Source organism: Callospermophilus lateralis, chromosome 6 (assembly GCF_048772815.1).
Source record: "Callospermophilus lateralis isolate mCalLat2 chromosome 6, mCalLat2.hap1, whole genome shotgun sequence".
In the NCBI taxonomy this organism is placed as follows: Eukaryota; Metazoa; Chordata; class Mammalia; order Rodentia; family Sciuridae; genus Callospermophilus; species Callospermophilus lateralis.
In genome coordinates this window covers 115,730,077-115,747,488 of record NC_135310.1, presented here as the reverse complement: position 1 = coordinate 115,747,488, position 17,412 = coordinate 115,730,077, and the positions used below count along the sequence as shown (strand labels likewise).

Genomic DNA, 17,412 nt, shown 5'->3' with positions numbered 1-17,412 from the left:
AGGAAAAGACAAGGTTAGGAATAATAACAGCAAAGAGACATAAAATGGGAAGGTGAGAAAAAGAACGAGAGGAGGAGGAGGATGGCAGGCCCCGGGGGAGAGAGAAGAGAGGAACACAGGCCACACACCCAGAAGTGGAAAGAGAAATGACGCCAACTCTTCTTCTTGAGTAAGATGATGTCAAGTCCTACCTGGTTAATAGAGGCGGCTCACCTCGGGGACCAGCCATTGAAAGGTGACCAGTCCAGGGGAGAGAGAAGGGCACAATCCCAACTGTGAGAGCTGTGTGACTTTCATTTCCAAGACACCAGGGGCTGGTACTGTCCAAAAGGCAACTGTGTCTCCTCCACAGCCAGGCAGAGAGCCCCGACCCTCCAATTCACTGCTTGAATTGCCTCTCAGAACCGCTGTCGGAAAGGAGTCCTCCATGGTCTCACTGGGGCCATTGGACTATTTTGAGATGATTTCACTCTAGCCCAGCTCCCCCATGAGGTTGCACTGTCTAAAGGTTCCCAATTACCCTACACCCACTCCTTTTAGGCCTTAGCTTCCTCTTCAAGAGCCATTCTAAGATGTGCACACCAACCTTGCGAAGAGCACAGCACAGTGAGGGCATCCTGAGCAGGACAGCCAACCCCCAGCAAGCCTGCTCTGATGATGAACAAATGGAAGTCAGAGAGAATAAGGGACTAAGCCTATAACAGCACATACACTTTCCACCCTGCCAGGCCTCCCAGGGAAGCCTTATTGATCATGCTGTAAAACTTAGCAAGTGTCTACTATGCAGTAGCACCTGTTTTTCAATTCCATACTGAAAAGGAAGCTAATGTGATTTTGTTTTGTCCACGTGTTCATACACTGCCACATGGGGAGGATTGTTTGAATGAAAGTGATTCATTAGTCCCCTGCAAATGCAGCCAAACTCTCATCACCCCAAGGAAAGCCACAATCCTGCTAGAATGGTGGCAGTGACCCTTGTCTTGGTTATGGAAGACGAGGGTATCAGCCCTTTCTCCTCCAATAACTAGCCATGTGTGTGATATTGGGATGATATCATATTTCTGGGTTCTCAGCTTCCCCAGAGGTAAAATAAAGGAGTTAAACTAAATTCAGTGCCTCTCGATTTGACAAATATCTATTGGGTTGAGTCCCTTCTCTGCAAAGATTCACAATAAGTGCTGTCAAGAACACAAAAATTAATGGGAAGAGTGCGGACAGTTCCTGCCTCGTAGATGCACAAACTCTGGAGGAAAATAACCTCAAAGGCAAACTGTGCCACAGGCCATAACAGATGTACAGATCGATGCTGTGCCGTGGCCTTTGATTGACTGGTTGGTGCAGGAAGACTTCCTGAAAGTGGTAGAATTTCCAAAGCAGTTTTTCCAGAAATGTTCTTAAGTAGTTTAAAACAGTGCAGGAAAGAACAAACAAACAAACAAAAAAACATTGCCATGAAGGATATTACTGAGATGGTTTCAATTTAGAGTCTGTATTTACTAGGAGTATGTATCAGTGTTATATTCCCTGGATTTTAATGCTGGGCTATGGTTATGTAAGAGACTGTTCTGGCTCTCAGGAGATTTGCTAATATCTTTAGGAACAAAGAGTTATGACATGAGCAAGAAGATACAATAATAATAATAACAACAACAATATCATTTATAGACAGAGCAAAAAGCCAACAACATACACCCTTTACCTAGAGTCATTTTGGTGACTCTAGGTAAAGGATATATGAGAATTTGTTGTACAAGTCTTGCAAACTTCTAAAAGTTTGGCATTTTTCCAAAATATAATTTCTAAGTTATATTATTTATGTAGGAAAAAGATACCTTCCAAACACCGATGTAATCCCTTTGGTAGAAGGAGATGCAAATACAATGGAAAACGGATTTGTGTCGGCAGCTGACTGTGCGACGTCAGGTCCTGTGTGCCTGTAGTCAGATCTCAAGCTGAGAATTCATATTTGACCTCAGTAGCCCCATGGTTTCTTGATATTAATGCCTCTTTGTTTCTACCTCTTCTTCCTGCAAATAAACTGAGCATTTCTCACAGATGCAGTGTGGGAACAGGTCCAAGAGAATGGGACATTCTGTTAATAAACCGAGCTGGCAAGGAGGCTGGGGGTAATTGGGTAAAATTGTTTTAGCCCTTATCTCCTGCATGCCAGTCTAAGGCCTGTGGAATCTGAATGCTAGTGGGCATAGTTTAAAAAATTATACAGAGAAACAAAATACAGACGGATTTGACTAATGATAGTAATTTCTTCTGTCCTTCAAAAGGCAGTTTGGTTGAAACATTTTAAATTAATAACAAAAAACTAATATGTTGAATTTGCCATGATCACTGGGAATTTCAGTTCTGATGCTATCTTTTTGTTTCTTAATAACAGGAGCTAGAGTCTGAGAGGGTTAAACTTTTGGAGGACGTTACTTTTAATAAGCGAAAGATGAAAGAACTTGAAGATAACCTCCTCTATAAATTAAGTGCTACAAAAGGTATTGTGTTATTAAGAAGTAATCAAATAACAAACCCTAAGTGAGGATTTCTTTTATACACTTCAATGCTCTCATGATTGCACACATTAGGAAAAAGTTGAGTTACCAATACAAAAACAAGCCAGGCGGTTTCTAGCTAGATGTTAAAGAAGGACTGCAGAGAATCTGATTTTTGAATTAGCAACTAGAGACTGCGCATCTGGGAATAACACAGTTTTCTTGATGTAATTGCTCTCTCCTGAGAAAAATAAGGGCTCCCAGTGGAGCTGGGTAACTCACAATAGGCTAATTTGCTTGCCCAAAAGAAACTAATGTGCTAATCTATTTTTTTTTCAGACTGACTCTTTCATTTGGTCTTAAAATGCAGTGCTCCAACAGGTTATGACACATGTCATTTGTGTCCAAGGAGCTTGGCTACCAAGGGCCCAGCTCTTTTCATCTCACCTTGACTTTGCACTTGGAAGTCAAGGGTAGGGTCTCCTCTGGGCAGTCAGAGTCATCATACCATACCCCAATTTGAGGATGTACTCCCTGTTCAATATAGTAAAAGAAAAATTGTATCCAAATAAGTGAAATCAACAAACATCATATAGTTCTGTGTAGGCAAACCACAGCAACCTGAATTCCCCCATTTATTAGCAGTCTGATAAAGAATACTTCCCAATATCACTTTAATTCCTGAATTAAAATTAAAAAACAACAACAAAAAAAAACCCCTAACTTCCCAAATCTAACCTTTAGGATGAGCTTAGTGGAAAGTCTTTCTGTCTGCCTTTATGGCACTGATTCTGCTGGTGAAGTCGCTGGTCTCTTGCTAAGTGTTAGCAAGGAGAGCCAAAGGTGGCTCCCTGGTCCTGCGAAGAGTGTGCCAGATCCAGATATCTCTGCTGTGAGATTAACCAAGTGTGGACTTCCACCTGAGATGAGGCCTGTCTGCCAGAGGAACTCAGTATGTCTGCGGCACCTGCCTGCCTCTCAGAATCCAGGACAGGCCCGAGCTTGCCGTGTGTACCGGCCAAGAGTTGAGCACATCCAAAGAATCTTTCCATAGCTTAAAACTGAACTCATGGTCACGAGCACGTGTTATTTCTATTAAAAACAATGTTGAAGGGGAAGCTAAAAATAAAATTAGGGTTTCTCTTCCTGACAAGACACTTCTACTGTCCCCCAATCTCCTCTTGTAGAGGAACCAGAGTTCTCAGTAACAAGGACCATTCTGCTCAACCAGGGGGAGGTGAGAAGGTGCCGCTCACCTATCAGCTTGCCATGAGTCTCAGTCAGCTCTTTGGCTGCTGTGACTAAAAGATTCGACCAGAACGATTTTAGGAGGAAAAGTTTATTTGGGGGCTCAAGGTTTCAGAGGTCTCAATCCACAGACAGTGGGCTCCCTTCCTTGGGGCTTGAGGTGAGGCAGGACATCATGGCAGAGTGTAGTGGAGGGAAGCAGCTCACATGGTGATCATAAAGCAGAGAGAGTCTCCCCTCATAGATATAAAATATATACCCCAAAGCCATGCCCCCCAGTAAACCACCTCCTCCAGCCACACCCCACCTGCCTCCAGTCATCACCCAGTTAATCCCATCAGGGAATTAACCCACTGATTAGGTTAAGGCTGTGACCCAATCATGTCTTCTCCAAGCCTTCCTGCATTGTCTCACACGTGAGCTTTTGGGGGACACCTCACATCCAAACTGTAACACCAAGCTTTTGCACCAGTTCACACTCCAAGACAAGTGGGACAGACACTCTGGGGACACTTGGTGAAAAGCCACCCAGATGGAGGGAAAGCATGTCACATAGGGAATGGCTAAAATCCCTGGAGATGCCATTATTGCCTTCAGACATTTGAAAACCTATCAAATGGGTCTTTAGCCTTTTGCAGATTTGTAAGCCGGGTAACGGGACAGGCCTTTGGTAGGACTCTGGCATCAGGTGGTAATTGACCTTTTGGCGTCTATTCCCCTGGGACCCTGTCGACTTTGGAGAAGTCCAGGTGGAAACCAGCAGTGGGATTCAGAAGCGACGCCTCTTGCTTGGAAGCCGCTCCACCTCATGTCTACAGTTTTCCTCCTTTGACTTTTAGGTTCCTTGGTAGATGATGAATCTCTCATTGGTGTCCTCCGAACTACCAAGCAGACAGCGGCTGAAGTGAGTGAAAAGCTGCACGTGGCTGCGGAAACCGAGATCAAGATCAACACCGCGCAGGAGGAGTTCCGGCCCGCGGCCACCCGAGGCAGCATCCTCTACTTCCTCATCACGGAGATGAGCATGGTCAACATCATGTACCAGACGTCGCTGGCCCAGTTCTTGAAGCTCTTTGATCAGTCCATGGCCAGGTCAGTCTCCCCCACCTTTTCCCCAGTGGCTCCAAAGCTGGAACTTCAATTTCTTTGTATCTGTATTTCTTTTCTTTCAGCAATTGATTTTTGCCTCTTTGATTTTTTGAAATGGACTGCAGGTCTGAGAAGTCGCCACTCCCTCAGAAGAGGATCACCAACATTATCGAGTACCTGACATACGAAGTTTTTACATACTCCGTCAGAGGCCTGTACGAAAACCACAAATTCCTCTTTGTACTCCTCATGACCTTAAAAATTGATCTTCAGAGAGGGACAGTTAAGCACAGAGAGTTTCAGGCCCTCATTAAAGGTAAAGTGTTTGTAATGCGGATGGGTAAAAAGTATTGCTTTTGATGTGTTCTTTGATATTCCCTAAACCCGTTTCTGTGATATGGAAGGGAAATTGGGTCCTAATGGAAGTGATGTTCTTTTTTTAATGTCTTTTTATCTGATTTCCATTAATTTTTCTCTGGTTACTTTGAGATTCAGGTCTGTGCTAACCCTGTGGATTTTAGATATATAATCATGTCCAGTCTGTTCATTGTTGTCCGTGCTTAGGAGAATAGATTGAAAGACATGCTGATGGTGAGTTTTCTAGAGCAAGAGAGCAATTCCCTCAGCCAGGGAGTGTCATTATTTTTCAGGCCGTAAAAAGGCATATTTGTATTCCATATTTGGCATTCATCTTGTTCATTGCTTATCTCTAAGTTAAAAGGTATAATTAAGAAGACAAAGGAATGTTATTTTCATCTGGTGCAGGGGTACATATCTGTAATCCCAGCTGCTTGGGAGGCTGAGACAGGAGGATTGCAAGTTCAAAGCCAGCCTCAGCAAAGCGAGGTGCTTAGCAACTCAGTGGGACCCTGTCTCTAAATAAAATACAAAATAGGGCTGGGGATATGCCTCAGTGGTTGAGTGCCCCTGAGTTTAACCCCTGGTACCAAAAAAAAAAAGAATGATATTTTCAGTTGAATTCAGTTGAACAAGTATTTACTGAGCACTTCCTATATAAACCTGTCATGCTGCTATTGGAGACACAAGCATAAGCCAGACCTTGTTTTAAAATAAATCATAGACTCATAATGGGGATAAAGTTAGTTTTAGAAAATAACTCTAATGGCCAGGCACAGTGGTGCACGCCTATAATCCCAGTGGCTGGGGGCTGAGGCAGGATGAACACAAGTTCAAAGCCAGACTCAGCAACTTATTGAGACCCTAGGTAACTTAGTCTCAAAATAAAAAATAAAAGGGCTGGGGATGTGGCTCAGTGGTTAAGCACTCCTGGGTTCAATTCCCGGTACCAAAAATAAACAACAACAACAACAACAAAAAAAAAAAACCTCTAAAATAAAGCAGAACAACTTAAGTAATAGAGCTAAGAAACAAAAACAAGGTGTTCAATCAAAAAGGAGGAAAAGATTGCATGTGGTTTGTGTTATTAAAAAAAAAGGCTTTGTGAACAAAAAGTCTACTTCTACAATGATCTGGGGATTATTTGATTGATTATAAACATGTTCCAATCTTTTTCTTATGTTTTTGGCTCTTTAAATATAATTTGGCATATCATTTTCTGGCTACCCTTACCCTCAAAAAACAGTGGCATTTGAGAGGGATCCTGAATTCAGGAGAGGCAGAAATGAGCACAACCCTCCGTACTGAGAACAGCGCTGTTGAAACAGCCTGGTTTTGTTGAAATGCCCTGTGGATGGCGGGAAATAGGACTCGACAGGTACATTGGTGGCTTACTGTGGAAAGCACCATCCTCTAGGAATGATCCTATGGATCTAGTAAGAAGCAGGGCCCTTGTGGACTGGGACATGTCTATCCCTTAAGAAGGTGAGTTGGCCAGACGTGTATGAGATTGGAAAAAAAGAGCCTCAGTGGAGTCTCCCCAATCTCCCCAACCACAGGAGTGCATTCCTGCCCAGGAGAAAGGCCATGAGAATATAAAGGAAGGAATGCGTATGAGAGATCGTGGAGGTGAAATGGAAAGTGGCTGTGTCTGAGAGCTGGGAGAGAGGTCAAGGGTGCTGCAGGGCAAGGGGATGTCTGACTGGAGACAGGTCGAGGTTGGGGCTTGGCAGACAGGATTAGTTGCAATCAGAGGATCTTGTACAGGAACCCAGCCTGTGACCCAGACACATGGAGATGAGGGGGCAACATGCAGATCTGAGGTATCCCCCAAACCAAGATGAGATCCCACCCTGCCACCCCTCCCCCACCAAGCAAACCCAGCTAGACCGGAGCTATTACCCAGAAAGATCTGGGCTCTTTGAAAGAGGGTGGGAAATCAGAAGATCAAGAAACAAGGCAACACAGGAGGGTCAGCGTTCCTCAGGAGGATTAGATTTGCTACAGAAAAATAAAGAAGACTGCACACCTACGTTAGGGTTGGAGCATATTTATGATCTCATTTCATAAAAACTGGAGTGTCAGAACCGGATTGTATAGGGCCAGAAGAGCGTGGAAGAAGAATTTGGATTTCATTTAGTTGGCAATAGGGAGCCATCGATTGTTTTATGAGCAGGGATGTAGCCTGAACAGAGCAGTGCTTTAGGAAGATTAATTTGGAATTGTGTGATAGGTTGATTGACAGAAGTACAATCATCTCAGCAGTAAAAAGAGTGTGTTGTTTTATAGACAAAACCAGTTTATTGTAGTTTTAGATTTGTACTGGCTTACCTTTTGATTGAATTGTTTCTTAAAAGATGGTATGGTTCAGTTTCTAAAAAAATTTTAAAATATGGCCCTTAGATCATAGACTTATTTTTAAAAAATGTTATGAACACAATACTTAAGGGGGAAAACAGTTGTTTATCTTGGCAGCAACATTTGATTTCCCAAGAGTGACCGTCCTTAGGTATCCATTACTTCCTGTTTTCTCCAATATTTGTAAGGTGCCTTTGACTTTCTTTTTCATCTGAGAATATCAGAGCTTTGAAAAATGAAATGGCTTCCAGAGGCAATCCTGCGTTACAGAGCAACTGATATATCCATTTTCCGGGAGTGCTTATTTTAGAAAGATACTGTCTCTCTTTTGTCATAGACCATTAATAAAAAGACCTTGGGGAGCTGCGGGGAGTGCTTTTGCCTTCCAGGTGGGACTGGACCTGGACTTCCCAAAGTGGTGGGCAGAGAGTATGAATTAATGTCAAAACCGCCACTGAGCTGGGGTTGTTCTACATTTTCTACACACGTTATTTAATCTCACAGCAATTCACCTGGGGGATTCCATTAGGACATCCATCTGATGAGGCAGTCTAGAGAGACTGAGTCCCTTGCCCAAACGTAAGCAGCCAGTCAGTGACAGAGCTGGGATATCTGGGAGAGCAGGGTGGGCTGTCATCATTCTGGGTTGGTTCAGATACATGACGTGCTCTAAAATGCCCGGCAGTTTAGTTGGCTTCTTCTGATGTCCCTAAAGTGCGTAGTCACATGAAAGTATTTCTTCGGAAACCACTGAGGAGAAAAAGAGGTGCGAGTCTCTGAGTTAGAGACGTGGGAACTGTGAAGACTGCAGGGGGCGCTCTCTGAGGGTTGCTTCTCCCATCAGTGACTCTCACACTGGAACAGAACTTGGTCTTTCCCCTCTGCAGGGGGGTGGAACAGTGAGAGGAAGGGTCACCTAAAGGTGTTGTGGCCCTCAGAGCCGCTGATCCCCAAGTCCTCTGTAGTAGAGCAAAGGGGTCTACAGTTCATATATCTTCTCAGGAAGATGCTAAACAAAAAGAGCAAAGATCAGTAGTCCCCCCCACCATCTTTTGACCCAGGGGTTGATATGTGAAGTGGAAGGATTTTCTGGGATTTTAAGGAGGACCACTGGATTTAAAAGTTCCAGAAACACTGTTGTGCATTCATCTGAATTAACTTAACATTGGAGCTGGAGTTATGATGTGACATTACTAGAGACATGTAATAGGGGACTTTTAAAATTATAATCCTGTATCTGGTTGGAAAATGACTACCTTAGGTATGCACATTTGACTTGTGATTTGCTTCAAAATATAATCTGATGCCATAACCCAGATCCTCCGATAGCCTCCAAACTTCATGACAACAGGGACCTTGTCTGGTTTTGTCCACCGTGTCCTCGGTGCCTGGGTCATGCAGATGCATGGTGGGGGTGCTCAATAAATATTTGTTGAATAAGTGAGTTGAACACCACTTACCCCCTAAAACAATCCCAAGATGTATGAGTTTCTCTTTCCCTCCTCCCTCCCTGTTTCCCTCTTTCTCTTCCTCTTTATCCAACTGTTTAATCATCTGTTTAACTCGGTAAGAAATAGTGTTGAATATTGATATTCTGGAGGAGTGATGATTGACTAAGAAATTATCTGTAAAGATCACACATGAAAAGATCCACCAATTCATCAATATAGAAATTTGGTTGTAAAAAAGAAAAAGTGGACAAAGAGGAAAATACCCGTGACGACCTGAGAAAAATTCTTTGCAGGGAAAAATGACAAAGTGTTGCTGTCATATTTTATAAGATACTATAAATCAGTAAATAAAGCACTGAGACTTCAGGGAAATGTACCCAAAAAAGATAACCACATTTTCCGTAATATGATTATTTGCCAATTTTCCCATATTTTATGTAATATGGTTATCTCGCTTTTTTTATTTGGAAAATAAATGTCTAAAAATGAAGTACGAGCTCGCCTGATTCATGCTGTCTGACATTTCCCCCCAGGGGGTGCAGCTCTGGACCTGAAAGCCTGCCCCCCAAAACCGTTTCGCTGGATCCTGGACATGACGTGGCTAAATCTCGTAGAGCTGAGTAAACTTCCGCAATTTGCAGAAATTATGAACCAGGTAACAAGGGGCTGGTGAAAAGTACAGGTTTGTAAATCCAAATGCATGCAGGCCATCTTAACTAAGTCCTCCTGATGACAGTTCCTTCACCCGCAGGAGTCAAACAACAGTGTGGGCTTGAGGTACTGTGACTGGGAGGGGGCAGTTTGGACAGATGGACCTCAGAGTGGCCTTTTTATTTGGTTTTTTTTTTTTTTTATTGGTTGTTGAAAACATTACAAAGCTCTTGACATATCATATTTCATACATTAGATTCAAGTGGGTTATGAACTCCCATTTTTACCCCAAATACAGATTGCAGAATCATATCGGTTACACATCCACATTTTTACACAATGCCCTATTAGTAACTGTTGTATTCTGCTACCTTTCCTATCCTCAGAGTGGCCTTTTTACGGGTGCAGGGAACCATCTTTCTTCCTGTGCGGTGGGCATGTGTTGTGTTCTCTCTCTCTCTCTCCCTCCCTCCTTCCCCCTCTCTTCCTTCTTTCTTACTTATTTTTTGGTACCAGAGATTGGACTCAGAGGTACTTAACCACTGAACCACATCCACAGCCCTTTTTTGAATTTTATTTAGAGACAGGGTCTCACTGAGTTGCTTAGGGCCTCACTCGGTTTCTGAGGCTGGCTTTGAACTTGTGATCCTCCTTGTCTCAGCCTCCCGAGGCCCTGGGATTACAGGCAGCAACATGGGTTGTTTTTATGTGCCTGCTTTAGTTGCTATTATAAGCAGATCAGTGAGTAGACCCTGTCATTGTAGAATTGATTTTTTTTTTTTTTTGCATTTTTACTTCTGCCTATGATTGAATAATTGGTGTAGATTTGAGTTTGAGGTAAATTAAGAGGTGGGCTCCTTTTTAATCATTTTAATGATGAAAATGTGAATCTGGTACCAATTTACCAGTTTTTCATTTTTGAAGATATCTATTTATTGGTTATTGTGGATTTGTTGTGGATTTGACCATCACTGGAAAGCAATTGTGCAACTTAGAATAAAGATAGTTGTTTATTTCTGGGATCATTGGTTGTAACTGCCAGTCACTGATGGTACCTGCAGTTTCCCAGTGTCCAGCTGGTAGTTGTCTCTTCTGTGATTGCACGTGACTGACAAAGGATCCTTATTGGATCGCAGACTGGCAGAAACTCCTTCTGCGATCACTGATCCCTGCACAGTGCGCTACCCTAGCCACAGCTGTCAGGGGGTGGACAGATTCCTGGAGTGGGGTTGGGGAAAGGTTGGATCTACTCAGAGACTGAATAAACGAAATCTTCAAGCATCCCTAGCAAATTCACTCAGTATCAGTGCCCTCGGCCAACAGATTATATGGCTGGAAGGACACTACTGCCTGCCTCTCCCAGTTACATGTAAAGTAACCCCCATGGTGTAGATTCTGGTAGCCATTACTGCTCACTATGGATTGGGTACTTTGCAACAACCCTATAAGGAGGTATTTATTGGCCCTGCTTTCTAGATGAAAAGACTGAACTTAGAGAGGTTAAGCGCTCACCAAGGTCACATAGCCAGCAGAGCTATCCCCTGACCTCATGCTCTTCCCAGGCCCTCATGAGTTATTTCTCTCCCATTCCTCTCACGCTGTCAGTGGCCAGAAGTGAGGAAGTGGCCATTCCTAGGAAGGTCATGGGAATTCTGTGGGAGCTGCCGCCAGGTGTCTATCAGTCGTCTGGCCTCTCTGTGCAAGGGAATGGAAGGATTAGAAGTTCCTTACTGAGTAGATGTAGGTGTCAGGAACTGAAGCAAAAATCATCTCAAACAGCAGTTGCCCTGGCTTTGCCATGCCAGGCCAAGCTGCTTAACACCTGGAGGGACAGGAAGTTGGCCAGAGCAGGACATCATCCCATTGCCCGTCCCTGCTGCAGCTCCCTGCAGGTGGAAGGCCAGTAAGCTGAGAGCAGCCATCTGCTCCCTTGTGCGCCTGCTTCTCCTGGGCCTCTGTGAGCTGCAGAGGTGCCGTGGATGTCTGTGCATAGGGCCTGAGGGGCAGCACCAGGATGGATTTGTTGTTGATTTGACCATGTGGACAAATGCTTTGAGGGCAGACAACCTGGGAGAGCCGCTGCAGTCTTCAGGAGAAAGACAGAGGCTGGGAAACATTTCAGAAGTCCCCCTCCATCTCCTGGTGCCCTAGGGATAAAGTCAAGGCAACCAAACTTCAGAGCAAACTGTTTTGTTAATGATTTACACCCTGTCTGTATCCTAAAGGATGCATTGTTCACACAATCTGTGTCCTTGGGCAGTTTTTAACCTCTGTTATGCCTCAATAAAAAAGAAGTAAAAGTCCAACCCGCAGGTCTGCATGTGGTATCTGTGACATGAGGGTTTGCAGTTTGCTGCTATTGCTTACCATGGATTTTTTAAAAGTGCTTACCAACACCGTCTGAAGAATCCACCCTATTGTGACTGAGGAGTAATGGCAGACTCACCAATTGACAGTTTTTGTAATTAGTTCTGGCAGCAATTGGGCTGCAGGAAGCACCTTTTAATGCCTCTGAAAACCTGAGGTCCTCTCCAGGCTTCCAGAAGAATGCTTGCTTGAGACCAGCTCCTGGAGAGACTTCTGCCATTTCTAGGTGTAAGGCCTCACAGTGGGGATCACCTGAGAGTCACAGAGGTTTTGATTTTTGTCACCTACTGCTATTTTTTTAGTTGTCAGTGGACCTTTATTTTATTTATATGTGGTGCTGAGAATCGAACCCAGTGCCTCACACATGCTAGGCAAGTGCACTTCCACTGAAATAAAACCCCAGCCCCACTACTGCTCTTTTTAATCAGAAGTCAACATTCAGAGGTTTAGTTCTCAGAATGGTCTGTATCAGTAGTTTTCAACTGAAGGCAACTTTGTGCCGCCCCCAGGGGCATTTGGCAATATCTAGAGGGCCGCTACTGGTACCTGGTGGGTGGAGACCAGGGATGCCGCTGAACATTTTACGATGGCCAGGACAGCCCCACAGCGAAGAATCACCCCCCTCCAAAATAGCAATAATAGCAAAATTGAGGAACCTTGACCTGTATTTCTTCTTGTCCAACCATTTTGTATAATTGGTACATGATCCTAATTCTAGTGAATCGTGTAGGAAAATAATGGGGGAAACTGAAAGGGGGTTAGACCACATTGACATTATTCAGGTCATTGATTCTGATGAAAAATACGATGGGTGTTGTTTTGCCTGAAAAGCGAGGCTCCTGTAAAGAATGCCCCTGGAGGTGGGTCAGAGCCTCCAGCACAGTCCTGCCACTGGACTTCCTGTCTCACTTCTTGGCTTGTTTCTTTTAGATAGCTCGCAATGAGAAGGGGTGGAAGAGCTGGTTTGATAAAGATTCCCCAGAAGAGGAAATTATCCCTGATGGATATAATGATTCCCTAGATACCTGCCACAAGCTGTTACTTATCAGGTAAGAAGAGGTATTCTCAGACCCAGAAGCATCACTGTCGTGTCCTTAAATTACAGATTGTACTTCAGCGAGCTGACTTCACAGCATCCCCCATGGCTTTTATAAGAAATGCACGTGTCTCCAAACTGTGATTTTGGAAGGCAATTCTCCAAATTCCTTCACCAGCAGAACATATTGATGATGGTGGCAGGGGGTGACATGCACAGTTTCACAATGTATTAATGATAGGAAAAAAGAAAACATGAGAAAATAATGATTTTATTATTCACTTTGTTCAATTACTGACAAGTGAATCATTCAGTGTTGAAATGACTTCTTTATAAAAATAGAACTTACAAAGTTATAAGGCAATTAGTTTATACACTAAAATTGAATTCACTTGAGGGAAGAATCCAAGACTATTATACTATTTTGGCTACTAAAATGGAAGCAAAAGTTTGAAATGGAGGTTAAGGAGAGTGTTCCCCTCCCTGCTTACTTTTCACATTTCCTCAGCATCTCGTAGCTCCAGGAGACTTTGCAAATTTGAAAAATTAGTGTGTGTGTGTGTGTGTGTGTGTGTGTGTGTGAACGCGCGTGTGCATGACTAGTGAATGAGGTAAAATGGTGGGGTTGTATGCCTGAGCTTGCCTTTGGAAAAAGTTGTCTCCCAGGTTTTGTTGTGCTGGTAACAGTGATGAGAACGGCAACAAGGATCACCTCCGAGTCTACAGAGTATGAAAGGGCTACTTATTTTTGTTGGAACAAATGTGTCTTTTACCTATTGTAAAATCAGGTTTATATTTTTTTCTTTTTTATTCTTTTTAGATGTACATGAGAGTAGAATGTATATGACACATTATACATATACATTATACATACATAGAGTATAACTTATTCTAATTAGGATCACATTCTTATGCATGTACACAATGGTGAGATTCACTGTGGTGTATTCATATATGAACATAGGAAAGTTGTGTCTGACTCATTCCACTGTCCTTCCTATTCCCATGCCCCCTCCCTACCCTTCATTCCCCTTTTCTAATCCAATGAACTTCTATGCTTCCCTCCCCCATCTTATTGTGTGTTAGCATCCACATATCAAAGAGAACATTCGGCCTTTGTTTTTGGGGGGGATTGGCTTATAACTTAGCATGAGTCTCCAAATCCATCCATTTACCAGCAAAAGTCATAAACTTTCTCTTTTTTATGGCTGAATAATATTCAATTGTATATATATATATCACATTTTCTTTATCCATTTATCTGTTGAAGGGCATCTAGGTTGATTCCATACCTTAGCTATTGTGAATTGAGCTGCTATAAACATCAAAGTGGCTGTGTTACTGTAATATGCTGATTTTAAATCTTTTGGGTATATACTGAGGAGTGGGATAACTGGGTCAAATGGTGGTTCCATTCCAAGTTTTCTGAGGAATCTCCATACTGCTTTCTAAAGTGATTGTGCCAAAAATTAGATCTATCTTAAATGAATAGTATAATCTACTATCAAATAAGAATTTTTAGAGCTGGTCTGTGATCTAAAATATCAAATTTCACATGATATTTGTTTGATGTGTCTCTGTGTATAACCTACAATGGTACACAAATGGTATAACATAAATGCTTGCTTATCCACTAACTTTTGACACCTTTGTCCCAAGGATTCTCCCTCTGAGGACCAGGGGCGTCAGAGTGTGTGGCAGGTTGTCCCCCATCACAGGTATACTGGCAGAGGACACTGGTTTTATCATCGCTGCCCAATCCTTGCCAATGCCTGGCACCAAGCCACGTGATTAAATTTGTGTTCATCCAGGGATAGGGAACATTGCCATCCCTTTTTCACAGACCTGCAGAAGGGAGAATGAGCTTGTTGTCCTGTGGCTAATTAAATATGTGTTCTTTATGTGCCCAGAATTAAATAGGATAAAAAACGAATATGCTGAATTTATTACGTCTGACTTGTATTCACTTCTAGGTCCTGGTGCCCAGACCGCACTGTTTTTCAAGCCAGAAAGTATATTGCAGATTCCTTGGAGGAGAAGTACACAGAACCAGTTATCTTGAATCTGGAGAAAACTTGGGAAGAAAGCGACACACGGACACCTCTGATCTGTTTCCTGTCCATGGGCTCTGACCCTACCATTCAAATTGATGCCTTGGCCAAGAAGCTGAAGCTGGGTATGATTAGAGATCTATGAAATTTGTCAAAACTTTTGTATTTTTGCTCTGAATTTTGCCTACCGTAATTTCATGATTGATTCTTAGAAATGTACCTGTAAAATTGATTTGGAGAAAAATATTAAGCCGCTGCTTCTTTCACTTCTTCATAATTTCCAGAGTAAGGATGAGATACAGGTGTCTCTGGATAGGTAAGAAAACACCTGTACACCAAATGCTGGTTTTTTTGTTTTGCATTTACAATGTAAGCAGATGGCTGTACTGCATGGATAGAAGATTAGCAAGAATCAACACCAGGAGCCGAAGTCTGTGTGATTGCCATGTCTGTATGAAATTACACTCATGGGGATTTTGTCACAAACTGAAAAACTATAACGATCATTGTGATGTATAGTAATTAGGGATTCATTCATTCACACTTCAGGAATGATTAGGACAGGCCCTGTGCTAGATTTCAGGAGAGGAGACAGGGGCCTGAGGCAGCTGGGACAGGCAGACATGTAAACACAATCGTAGATGATGTGACATCTGCTGAAACTAGAGTTTCCTGGAGATGGCTGATTGCAGGATTCACATCTCTTTGGATCACCTGGGAAAGCATCACATTTTTGATATTTTGAAAAAAAAATTTAAAAAGTTTAAGAAACTTGCCAGTGAAACAGTGGGAGACAGGAGGAAAATCACTCCAGGGAGAGGAGGCAGAGCACGCAGTGATAATTGTCTGAGTTGTGGTGGAATCAGCAGGACTAAACACAGGGACGCACAGGAACATCTTGATAGGCCTGAGCCATCCTATAAGAGGGACTTCTGAATCCTTTTCTTCAGACTCTGAAAATCTGATGGTTGTTGGCATCACCATTCAGGACCTTTTAGATTTCCATCTCAGTAACTACACTTGTAGAATTCATTTATTCTAGTCTTTATCAAGATTGTAAAAGTGATTGTTTATGAGCCACCAAAACCTACCCTTTGGAATAGAACTTATGTTGAATTTGTTATTTAGTCAATGAGCACATAATAGGAAATTGATTCAGTCATGTCCAGGCACTGGCCACATGTTCCTCTGCACTAAAGCATTAGTTTATGGCAGCATGGTCAGCATTCACTTCCCCTTACTCATATTGACTCTTCTCTGTTCATTGTTGGCGCGCTATTCTGTGTTCTATGTGGAACTGTTCAGATGGGTCCTTTCTTCTGTTGGAACACTGGTGCTCAATGCAAAGTGCTTCCAAGTTCTACTGGCAGTTGTTCATTAGGCATCTTTAATGTAGGTTCTTTTGCTCTGGGATTTACTATAGCACACCAGCTGTCTGAATTGGGCTGTGTGATGCCTCTTGTAGCCCTCTAGTTTGCAACTCTATTGGATCTAACTCTCTGTGGATCTTTACCCAGCTGCTTCTATGCCCAACTTCTCTCTGCAAATATGTGCCCTTTTTTTTCCCCTCTGTTGCTGCAAACTGTTCTCTTCTGTGTAGCAGAACTCATGGCCTCTGGTGTCTTGTAGGCTTCACTGCTTATATGCTCATAATATTTAATATTATGAGGGAAACTCCCCTTACTCTCTTGGTCCCAAGTCTCAATATCCAGGGAAGGAACTCATTGGCTTAGCTTTGGTCTTATGCTTCTTTCTGGGCCAATCAGTGAACTGTTGCTGTAGAGACAGGTTCATGAAACAGAAACTATATGGAGCTGGGGTGGTGGACACTTCTTAGGGAGGAACTCAGTGGCTGCAAGAAGCAAGTGTTTCACTAGAGTTGCTATTTCAGATGTTACCTTGAAATAATGCTGTTGTCTAGGGCAATATTTTAAGAAAGGAATCAAGAAATTCAAGGTCTCCTTTGGAAGAACTTCCAACCTAGGACATTAAACAAATATAGCAAATCAGACTTGTGCTGTCATCTTTTGTTCACGATGCTGCTTTGCTTGGCAATTTGGTGATTTCCATTGCTTGGTACTACATTGATATTTACAGAAAAAGTTCAGGATTCTCTTGGCTACTTTGTAGGATATTGAAACAAAGCAGATTTAATTTGAATACTTGGGACACAACGAATTTTATAAAGAACTCTATTGTCAAATCATTTTCAGCAATGTTAGGAGGTCTCATGCTATTTGCTGCTTTGGGTTAAAAGTTCCAAAGATAGCTGTTAAAATGATACAGACAAAGTAACATATTAATCTAGT

The 17,412-nt window shown here is 42.7% G+C and overlaps 1 protein-coding gene across 1 annotated transcript in view; it reads left to right on the top strand.

Annotated features, from left to right (window-relative positions):
* Positions 1 to 17,412, top strand: part of Dnah8 (dynein axonemal heavy chain 8) — a 275,799-nt gene that overhangs the window by 188,105 nt on the left and 70,282 nt on the right. Inside the window, exons 73-78 of the mRNA XM_076860182.1 lie at positions 2,393 to 2,498; positions 4,583 to 4,835; positions 4,958 to 5,148; positions 9,532 to 9,653; positions 12,947 to 13,065; positions 15,026 to 15,228. Coding sequence (XP_076716297.1) covers positions 2,393 to 2,498; positions 4,583 to 4,835; positions 4,958 to 5,148; positions 9,532 to 9,653; positions 12,947 to 13,065; positions 15,026 to 15,228 — 994 coding nt within the window. The remainder of the gene's footprint in view (positions 1 to 2,392; positions 2,499 to 4,582; positions 4,836 to 4,957; positions 5,149 to 9,531; positions 9,654 to 12,946; positions 13,066 to 15,025; positions 15,229 to 17,412) is intronic.